Genomic DNA, 11,999 nt, shown 5'->3' with positions numbered 1-11,999 from the left:
AGATCTAGTTTTTCGAATTTATTTTTTGAGTTTGTGTTTTCTTCTTTTTCAAATTTGTGATTCGATTGTTCTTTTTGGTTAACTTAGAGTTATTTAAGGAAATAAATATTAGCTTTCCTTAAAAGGCTTTGCCTAGGCGGTGGTGGTTGCTCCCATATCCAAGAAGGTCATGTGCCTCGCCATGCAGTCCTAGAAGCTAATTTTGGAAATTAATATTTATGGAATTAATAACTTAGGTAGATTTGAATCAATAGTGTTAAGTTTCGCTTGCGATTCAAATCTAAATCATTAAGAACAGATAAGTTAAATTTGGAATCAATGATGTTAAGTTCCGTCTGCGATTCCTAATTTAACTTCTAAAGAACACAATAGGTTATTTATGGAAAGGTTCGATACTTGTACAAAAATTTTTATACAATGGAACCGGTACGTTTTCCTAGAACTAACCAACAACTATATCTTTAAACTAAAGAAAGCCTTATACGGACTTAAGCAAGCACCTAGGGCATGGTATGAAAGGTTGACCTCTTACCTAATCTCTAAAGGATTCAACCAAGGACAAATTGACCTGACCCTATTTGTCAAATCAATCAAAGAAGATATATTTATACCCCAAATTTATGTAAATGACAGAATCTTTGGATCAACCAACTCAGAATTTTACAAGAATTTATAACCCTAATGGAACAAGAATTTGAAATGAGCTTATTAGATAAATTAACTTACTTTCTAGGATTACAAATTAAACAAATAAATAAAGGTAATTACATTTATCAAGAAAAATATATTAAAGAATTAATTAAAAAATTTGGAATGAAAAATACTAAAGAAATAAAGACACCAATGGCAGTTAACACAACCCTAGATGATGACCCTAATGGAAAATCAGTTGACTTAAAATATTATAGGAGTGTCATAGGTAGCCTACTGTGCTTAACTGCAAGTTGACCTGATATTTTATTTGTAGTTAGTATATGTGCTAGATACCAAACCTATGCTAAAAAATCACATTTAACTCAAGTCAAAAGAATTTTTAGATATCTTAAAGGAACATCGAATATAGGAATTTAGTATCCTAGAACAACCAATTTTGAACTCATAGGTTATTCTGACTCAGATTACGCTGGATGTAAACTGGATTGTAAAAGTACAAGTGGTGGATGTCAACTACTTGGCCCATCACTTGTCAGCTGGTTTAGTAGAAAATAACACTATGTTGCCTTATCTACTACTGAGTCAAAATATATAGCTATAGGAGAATGTGTCGCACAATTATTATGGATGATGCACACTTTAAAAGATTTTAATTTAAATCTTACCAAAATAAAAGTACTTATTGATAATGTTAGTTTAATCAATTTAACAAAAAAACCTTGTGCATCATTCAAGAACTAAATACATTGAAATTAGACATCACTTTATCAGGGATCATGTCACTAAAGGTGATATTGAACTCAAATACATTGAGTTCAAGTCTAACTTAGTTAACATATTCACTAAACCCCTCTCTAAAAGTGAATTTAGCAACTTACGTCGACAATTAGTAATGTGTTTAATATACTAGGATTCTTAAATTGTAAAATTATTTTCAAAATTTTCTTTTAAATTCTAGGGTAAAACTTTTTATTTATATTTCTCAAAACTTCCCTATTTCTAGACTTTTAAAAATCAATTTTAGCCTTAGTCTAGATCAAATCCTTAGAATGCATGCTTCTATAGATCTAGGACTTGAGCATCTCACCAACACATTAGGATTACCTTGTTTGTGTATTACTGAATTTAGAAAGGGGTGAGATGCATAAGTAGATTGCTTGGACTTAAGATGCTTATATCAGTACATCAACAAAAGTCTGGGCGTTAAATATCAAACAAATAGTAATCAAGTTAAATATTTTAGGTTAGTCAAACACTAACTGAATATAATTAACTTAACCTAACTAACCAAGTGAAAACTGCTATCTTCTGATAGTCAGTAAGTAACTAATGGTTAGACAGTTAATTTTTTTTTATTTTAATGTCAGGTTCAGGAGGAGGATTGATTCAAATTATTTTCATACTTAGTAAAACTATTTGTAACAAAATTATTTTCTCTTCTTTGATAATATTTTGCAAAATTATTTTTGAAAAGTGTTTTTCATTTCCTTGAAAATACTTTAGCAAAATTATTTTAAAATTACTTTAATTTTGCAAACTTATTTTTGAAAATTATTTTTAAAATTGCTTTAATTTTGTAAACTTATTTTTGAAACTTATTTTGAAAATTACTTTAATTTTACAAACTTATTTTTGAAAATTATTTTCAAAATTAATTTAACTTATAAAAATAAGTTAACTTGCAAAGTTAGTAGGTTTTTGCCTTAATAGTTTGCAAAAATTATTTTTGAAAATATTTTTTTTCAAGTTAACTTAAAAACTAAGCTATTTTGACAATTATGAAAAGTCAGTAGGTTTTTGAATATGTGTTCAAAAGTTATCTTCCAAAACTTAGCTATTTTGAAAATTAGAAAACGTTAGTAGATGTTGAAAATTATTTCTGATATAAAAGTTTAAAGCTTATATTTTTTTTAACAATTACTTTATCTGATGTCGTAATGACTTTTCCAAAAATTTTCTTTTAACTTGTTTTCTACATTAAACTCCCCCAAGTAACTCTGAATTCAGTTAGCAATCTCTATTGTAATTTTTTTTCTTAGCCGATTATTCTTATCTTTTCTATGTTTTTTGAATGAATGTCAAAGAGGGAGAGCTAGGTAGTTTAAGTTAGCACCAAAAATACCAAGCATAAAACACTAACTAACTTGAAATCATTGCTTACTTTTTGTATATTTTTCACTAACTTAACCCAGGTTGTCATTGCATCAAAAAGGGGGAGATTGTTGATGCGGTTAGCACTAACGGTCTAACTCAGATTTTGATTAATGACAAAGTAGGTTAAGTTAGCTTTGTTGGGATCTAACACTTTGACTGAGTGTGTAGGAGAAATCCAGCTAGGTCGATGGGTCGACCGGATAGTTGGTATGAAGTCCAGCTAGGTCAACGAGCTGACCGGATAGCTAGCACAAAACCCAACTAGGTCGACAGACCGATAAAATAGCTGGCACGAAGCCCAGTTAGGTCAACGGGTTGACCGGATAGCTGGCACAAAACCCAGCTAGATCGACGAGCTGATCGGATAGCTGACACGAAGTCCAGACAGATCGATGGGCTGATCGGATGTCTGGCAGGTAAGTTAAGGTAAGACACTAGAGGGGAGTGACTTGGTGAGGACACATTCCCAGTTAGGGAACTAAGGCGTCGATCCAACTTAGAATCATTTCGGGAATCTAAGTTGAGATCGTGACTAGATTCTGGTCTCAGTGAGACAGAATCTAATTACTACTCTGTTTGAATATAATTGTGCTAACACTTTGTTTTACAGGGTAGTATAAATTATATTTTGCCTTGGACTAACATTTTCTTGCAGGAAAAAGGTGTGTCAAAAAATGATGGTCTGAGCGCTCGGAAGGGATCCGGGCACCTGGATGGTCCGGGCACTCGGAAGGCAATTTCTATCTCGACAGCTAGGAGCGCGTCGATTGGTTTGACGACGTCACGGTCTAGGTGCCCAGAAGGAATCCGAGCCCCCAGAGCACTCTTATAAAAGAAGGCCTCCACCAGAGCTTCGAAACAACAACTTCTGCTACGACTGCTCTGTTGCGCACTGCTCCTGCGACGCCGCGAGGCTTCTCCAACAACCTACGATTTAATCTTCTGTTTCTATTATTCGTATTATTTTAATAATTCCTGTACTCATTTTTGTAATCATTTTTACGAGTTATTAGTGATTGTCCAAGAAAAACACTCGACGAGTGTAGGCCTGGGAGTAGGAGTCGAGGAATGCTCCGAACCAAGTAAAATTGGCTGTGTTAGCATTATTTTTATTTTTCTTATTTCCGTGGCATACTCGAATCGATTTTTGAATTCCTAATGATCGTTATTCACACACCCTCTAGCGAACTCTATGATCTAACACTAGGGTTACCTCCCCCTTGGATTTTCCACCTGCCTAGAATCTACTAGGATTTTTACCTGAGAACACTTAGGACTTTTCTACAAGCTCAGTCACATTTGTTAGATGATAAGACATCTTAAATTTTGAACCCTTTGCCATAATCAAAACTCATGTTTGATCATTTAGTGCTCCCTGCACCAACATGATTCACAGATTTATCAAAGCATTGTTGAAGCCTTACAATATGCCACTATCATATACTCTGATATTACCTTTATAGTAAATTATGCTTGTCAATTCAAGCATGCTCCCATTGAACAAAATTAGGAATATGTTAAAAGGATACTTCGCTATCTCAAAGGTATTATTCTACATGGTCTTCTTTTATATCCCCAATTGTCTCAAGATTTACATGCTTATAGTGATGCAGATGTTAGTACCAGCTCTAAGAGATAATTATGAGATGATTGAAAAGGGACATATTGTATTATATTTTATTAGTAAAAGGTAATATTTATGGTTATTATATTTACTTCAAATCTATGTCAGTTGAATAAGTATAATAATGTCATAGAATAGTAGGTTCTAGTGTATATCATATCATTTATTGAATTATAACACTATTCTTAGTCAAGTATTAATATACAAGGATAATATTAATGTGTTGAGTTTAGCATGTAGGCCAATTGATGACTTAATCTTACAAGTCATAGATATCAAATTGACACATAAAAATAAATTAGAGAATATGTACTAAATTGACCCGCCATGAGAATGTTTCATGGATCATTATATGAGTATCATAAATATTATCATTGTGACTCTTGGTATGAATAGTCCTTAGACATGAAGTCTCTATGGTTCCCTACATAAGGAATTGTGTATTTTGATATCGGCAAACGTCACCTATAACAAGGTAGATTATAAACTCAATCATTGGATAAGAAATAAGTTATGGTGATTGATGTAAATGATGTAGATGGAATCTATCCCTTCTATATGACGAAAGTGATATATGTGAACCCCTTGATTAAGTAAGGCTGCTAATATACATGGGCATGCTCAAATAAGTCAATATGAATATGAGATATTGAGCTCATTTGGTTGAGTCTACTTGGAGATCAAGAAATACAGAGATTGATAAGAGGATAACACAGTATATGCCTCATAGATCAATCTAGGTACGAGGATAGAATGATTGAGTTATACAAAATAATAGATACAAACAGGTTAGGTCGGATCTCGACATTCTTGTCACTTAGGTAGCAATGATAGTTTGCTAGATGTCGTTCATTGCCTGTGTATCTAAAATGGCTTTAGGAACACTATCAATGTTACGAGAACCTATTGGGTCACACATAAAGAGTATGTTGACTTGGAGATTGATTTATTTTATTTTGACTAAAATTGTATGGGTTTGAGCCTTAATTATGAAATTGGTTTCAGACCTTATTATGACCCAATCTAACTATAGAGCCGACTAAGATAAACACTAATAGTTATCAGAGAAGATGAAGAGTTCATCGGATAAGATGAAGAATTAGTATTTTCTCTTCTCTTAATGTCACCTTAAATAGTCATAAAGAGGCCAAGAAGATAAAGAGATATATATGTGTCTCTTGGATTGCTATAGTATATATCTTTTTTAGCAAGATGATGAGTGGTATGTAACTATCCATTCTTGCTCTTATATTTTTGTGTGTGAAAAGAGAGAGAGAGAGAGAGAGCTCTCTAATTTTTGAAGTTCTTGGATATCATAGAGGCATGGACATTCTAATCGCGCTAAGAACTACTGAAGCATCAGTGTTGCCAGGATTATTGTGTTCACATAACAAAGGTAACAATTTGATCAAAACATGTATTCTGCATTCACTTGGATCTTTAGAGGGATCCTTTTTCTGCTATGTATATGTTGTTTGTCGCAATACATCCCTATAGCAAATTGGGCAAGTTCTCCTAAAGATAGACGCTATACTAGTAGATATGTAATGTTTCTTGGACGAAACCTTATCTCATGGAATTCAAAAATACAATCTACGGTATCTCATTCAAGCATTGAGGCAAAATATAAAGTTATAGTAAATACAACATCTAAAATTATTTGACTTCAATCACTTCTCTATGAATTTCATCTTGCATCAAATATATTGCACCAAAAATTTGGTGTAATAATATTAGAGCAATATATCTCACAGCAAATACAATCTTTCATGCTCATATAAAATATGTGGAATTTGATTTTTATTTTGTTCGAGAACGTATAACGACTCAATAATTATCGATTTTTTATATTTCTACAGAGGATCAAATTGATGTATCTTTACTAAATCATTATCCAAATAATCTTTCAACAAACTAGCAAGCAAACTCAACGTCAAAGATCTCTCGTTGAATTTGTCGCGTGGGAAGGGGGGATAAAAAAGAATCATTCAATATGATTATACTAAAATAAAATTAAGATCTATTAATTATTCCTTTTATTTATTATTTTATCAATTGACGAAATCTTATAATATTTTCTTTATTTATTATTCTATCAATTAATAGACCTTATGATGTATTATAAATTATCCCTTTATAGATAAATAAAATCAATCAATAATTTTATTATTTAGTTTTTTATCCAATCAATTTTATCTTTCATCCATAATTGGACAAGCCCCTACTATAAGTGGCTAATCTAGAGGGGAGCGGGGATATGCTTGAGCTGTTGGAGTGTATACTGAAAGCCTAAGCTTTGTAAACATTCATTATGAATAAAAAATCACATTTGGTCAAATTGTCTACATTTGTTTGTAGTTGTTCATATAATTTATATTGTAGATAACATAGTATGTGGTGTCACATACAGAAGATGATGTTATCAGTACCTTATAAATTATAAACAGTAGCTCACGACTAAAATGGAAAGGAACAAACCATTAGAAGGTCGTAGTGTAATTAGATATTAGTTTATCTTGACTATATAATTACACTAGTACACTCAGAGTGTATTGAGTAGGACCATTAGAGGTCGTTTCTTTTATACTGACTTTATAAAGGAACAAAGACCTCAGTTATTATGGAAGTGTGTGCTCTTAATCCTAATATAATAACAAACACATATGTTTGATATTTATTTCTTTAATTTATCAATGGGTGAGATTTAGTTCGATGAATCAATAAGCCCGATAAGTTGGGAAATGGTATCACTTGTAGTGTGTGTTGTTGATTATAGAAGGAAACTGTGTCCTAGAGATACTAGGTTGATAATGTCCCCAGGAGGAGCTCATAAGGATTGTCATGTTAAACCCTGCAGGTGGACCTAGTCCGACATGACGATAAGGTTGAGTGGTACTACTCTTGGACATAGATATTGATTAAATGAGTTGTCAGTAACTCACTTAATTAGTGGACATTCGATATCTTAAACACAGGGAGACTAACACACTCATAATAAGAAGGAGTCCAAAAATGTAATTTGGGATTGGTGCGGTAGTTCAATGATAGTTCTCTAGTGGAATGAATTATCATTGATAAAATTAAGTTGTGTTGGGCGAACACGGGATGCTTAATTTTATCGGGAGACCAAAACCAATTCCTCCTCTCGGTCCCTATCGTAGCCTCTTATTTGTAGAGTTCTATACCCACCTATACCCACCTTCTATTCCCACCCAATAGGGGCCGGCCAAGCTAGCTTGGAAACAAGCTAGGGCCGACCTAGGTATGAATTTGGGTGGCCGGCCCTAGCTTGAACCCAAGCTAGTGGGGGCCGGCCAAATTAAATTAAAAAGGAATTTTAATTTTAATTTTTATTATGTGGAAGAAATAATTTATTAAAGAGAATTTAAATTAAAATATCTCTCTTATAAAAGATCTACAAAAGATTAAGAAAGAGATTAGATCTCTTTCCTTATTTGTAGATTGGTGAGATATTTTATTTTCTCTTTAAAATTATTCACATGTTGATAAAATTAAAATTATAGAAATTTCCTTTTATCAACCATGAAGAGATTTTAAAGAGAAATTTTATTTTTTAAAATTTCTGAAAACAAATTAGGAAGTTTTAATTGTTGATTGAAACTTGTCCAATTTGTTCTCCAATGATGTGGCCGGTCAATGTAGATTTAATTGGGAAATTTTATTTTATTTTTCTCAATTAAATCATGCCAAGGAAATTGAGGAAATTTTATTGTAATTAAATTTCCTAATTTGCCTAGGCCAAGGAATATAAAAGAAGGGGTGAGGGTGCCTTCAAGAGAGATAACCTCTATTATTTTCTCTCCCTCTTTTCCTTGGTGTGGTGGTAGGCCATCATCTCTTCTCTTCTTCCTCTTTGTGGTGGCCGAAACTCTCTATTGCTTGGAGCTCTTGTGGAGGCCGGATACTACTTGGAGAAGAAGAAGAAGAAGGAGAGGAAGTTTGCATCTCTTAGAGCTTGGTTGGTGTTTTTTCTTCTTCCTTGGTGAAGCTTTCTTGTTTTGGCCGAATCTAGCTAGGAGGAGAAGAAGGTGCTCGGTGGTTTCTCATCTCGGAAGATCGTTGCCCACACAACGTCCGAGGTTAGAAGAGGAATACGGTAGAAGATCAAGAGGTTTTTCTACAAGGTATAACTAGTAATTTTTCTTTCCGCATCATGCTAGTTATTTATGGAAATAATACCAAATACAAGAGGCTTACGTTCTAGAATTTCGAATATGTTTTTCGATGTTGTGTTCTTTTGTATTTTCTTTTCCTTGTGATTTGATTGTTCTCTTTGGTTAACCTAAAGTTATTTTAGGAAATTAAATATTAGCTTTCTATAAAAGGTTTTGTCTAGTCGGTGGTGGTTGCTCCCATATCCAAGAAGGCCATGTGCCTCGCCACGTCAGTACTGGGAACCAATTATGGAAATTAATATTTAATGGAATTAATAACTTAAGGAGACTTGGGTCGAACGTGTTAAGTTCCGCAGGAGATCCAAGTCAAAACCTAAAAGAACAAATAGATTAAGTTTTGGATCAAACGTGTTAAGTTCCGCAGGCGATCCAAAATTTAATTTAAAAGAACACATGGTAGCTAGGAAAAGGTTCAGACCTTTGTACAAAATTTTTTGTACAGTGGAACCTATAGGTTTTCCGAGTAGCAACCAACAATTGGTATCAGAGCTAGGGTTTTGCCTCTGTGTATTTGGTATTTAGTTTAATCATGCACATGTCATACATAATTTAGGCAGGATAATAGTAGGATGTGCTAACTTTGTGGATGCAGGATCCAACTATTATGACTTTTAGTTATTATGTGTGTGATTGGACCCTTGGACATGTCAAGGGCATTTATTTGTGTGTGCATGATTGTATTAAAATAGCAGGAGCTGTATTTAGATTTATTAGGATTTTATTTTTGATCTAGATACATGTACATTCCTTTTATGGAATATAGGATCAAAATGTAAAATTCTATTTATGTCGCGGATCGAATCTTGCAAAGCGTGGAACCTTCTAAGGACCAGAGGCGCAGCAGAACAAGGAGCAAGATGGATGCGACAGCTAGACCCGGTGGCGGTGGCCAAATATGGCAGCAGCTTGGGATGACAACACACGGAGGACAATTAGAGATAAAAGCCATAATAGTTGAAAATTAAATTTTCTATTTATTACTTTTATATTATGCTGTGTGTGCATGTTAGTTTTAGTAGGCTAGCATAGTTAAAATTCCTCATTTATAAATAACTAAGTGGGAGTGGGATTTTTAAATAAATCCCATGGTCTCCATTACTGATTTGTAAGTGATGCAAACAAGCTTGCACGTTGGCTCTGAGTGCCTTCCTCCATAACGGATGAGCTTGTTTGTGGATCACTAGAACATACTTCCATTTTTGGATGACTATAGGAAGTTAATTAAGAGCGTGTGATCTTCCCCAACGGAAGGGGCATAATCTTATTAATGGACTTAGTGTCAAGTAATGGTATACACTTAGACACATCTAATAGTATCCTCCCCATCGGAGTCACTGCTATTATTTGTGTGACCAAAAGATACCAACTATTAATTTTATTTGTCAAAAAGTTAGGTTGACAAGATAATAAAATTAATGGGATAAAACCCTCCTTTTACAAATGTTGAATTTGTATACGTCCACACTAACGTGGCATACAAAATTCACGGTATTTTGAGGTGTTAGTTAATTTAAAATAGTATTGTTTGAGGAGTCAATATTATTCTAAATTTAGAGTTCTGACCAAAAGTTATTTGTGATTCTTAGGATGACTTTCAATCCACTGTCCATCATACTTCAACAGAATAGACTTACTGGACCTAATTACATAGATTGGAAAAGGAACCTGGACATTGTTCTTACTGCTGAAAGCTATAAATTTGTACTAACTGAGCCTTGCCCTGAAGCACCTACTGGTGAATCTACCCAAGAGGAGATTGAATATCATAGGAAATGGGTAAAAGCAGATGAGATGGCGCGGTGTTACATTTTGGCTTCAATGTCAAATGTATTGCAACATCAGCATCAAGACTTACCAACAGCTTATGATATTATGAACAATCTCAAGGAACTCTTTGGTCATCAGGATAGGGCTTCTAGACAAGAAGCCATGAGAAAGATAATGACAGCCACCATGCAAGAGGGTACTCCTGTGAGGGATCATATCCTAAAGATGATGGCTTATCTGAACGAGATACAGATCCTTGGAGGAGAAATTGATGGGGAAACCCAGATCAATATGATCCTCCAAACACTACCTAGAAGTTTTGAGCAATTCTGCCTGAATTACAATATGAATAAAAGGGTATATTCATTGGCGGAACTACTGACAGAACTTCAGGCAGCAGAAGGATTATTTCGTCACAATGCTCAAATTCACTATGCTGAAAATGGTTCTACTTCTAAGCCGAGAGGAAAGAAGAAGAAGAAACAAGTCGGTTCAGCAAAGAAAGTGAATAAGTCTCAGAGTACGGGATTTAAAGCTGGAGTGAAGAAGCCGAAGGGCAAGTGCTTCATCTGCAAGCAGGACATTGGAAGGCGGACTGTCCTCGTAGGAACCAAAACAAAGGTATATCTCATGCTCTAGTTGTTGAAACATGTTTAGCGGTGTTATCTACCAGCACCTGGTGTGTAGATACGGGAGCCACTGATCATGTCTGCAATTCCTTGCAGGGGTTGCAGGAAACCCGACGACTATCTGAAGGAGAAATTACCGTCTACATGGCCAATGCTACTAAGGTGGCAGCTGTTGCAGTGGGAGACGTCTACTTATCTTTTAGTAGAAATAGAAATTTGATTTTAAGAAATTATCTTTATGTACCCAGTTTTAGAAAGAATTTAATTTCAGTTTCTAAACTGTTTTTAGATAGATATTCAGTTTCTTTCAGTAACGATGTAGTTATTAAAAGAAATAAAGTGATTATCTGTTCTGGTGCATTAGTTGGCAATTTGTATACTTTAAATCCAATTTCTTCCACAAAGCAAAACATGAAAATTTATAACTCATCTTCTAACTCTAATAAGAGAAAAGAACCTTCGGAAATGAACCAAGCATATCTTTGGCATCTAAGGCTTGGTCATATTAACTTAAATAGGATTCAGAGGCTTATAGCCGATGGACTTTTGAGTTCATTTGAGTTGGAAAATTTTCCAACTTGTGAATCTTGCTTGGAAGGTAAAATGACCAAGAGGCCATTCAAGGCTAAGGGGTATAGAGTCAAAGAAGTGTTAGAGTTGGTTCACTCTGATTTGTGTGGTCCTATGTCTGTCCAGGCAAGAGGAGGTTTTGAATATTTTGTCTCTTTCATAGACGATTATTCAAGATATGGATACATTTAACTAATGCGCCGCAAGTCCGAGTGCTTTGATAAGTTCAAAGAATATAAGGCTGATGTGGAGAAACGACTAGGTAAAAGTATCAAGACACTACGGTCAGATCGTGGTGGCGAATACCTCTTAGGAGAGTTTAGGAATTACTTATCAGAGGCCGGGATTCAATCCCAATTGTCTGCACCTGGAACACCCCAACAGAATGGTGTAGCAGAACGAAGG

The 11,999-nt window shown here is 34.3% G+C and overlaps 1 protein-coding gene across 1 annotated transcript; it reads left to right on the top strand.

Annotated features, from left to right (window-relative positions):
* Nucleotides 1-10,227: 10,227 nt before the first annotated feature.
* LOC122004324 lies at nt 10,228-10,875 on the top strand (the record flags this gene model as incomplete). The annotated part of the gene is made up of 1 exon (XM_042559234.1): nt 10,228-10,875. A coding segment is annotated over one exon (648 nt), but the record flags the coding sequence as incomplete, so codon positions are not given.
* Between the last annotated feature and the right edge of the window lie 1,124 nt (nt 10,876-11,999).

Source organism: Zingiber officinale, chromosome 1A (genome assembly GCF_018446385.1).
Source record: "Zingiber officinale cultivar Zhangliang chromosome 1A, Zo_v1.1, whole genome shotgun sequence".
Lineage (NCBI taxonomy): Eukaryota > Viridiplantae > Streptophyta > Magnoliopsida > Zingiberales > Zingiberaceae > Zingiber > Zingiber officinale.
The sequence above is the reverse complement of the archived record's forward strand: the minus strand, read 5'-3'. Positions and strand labels throughout refer to the sequence as shown.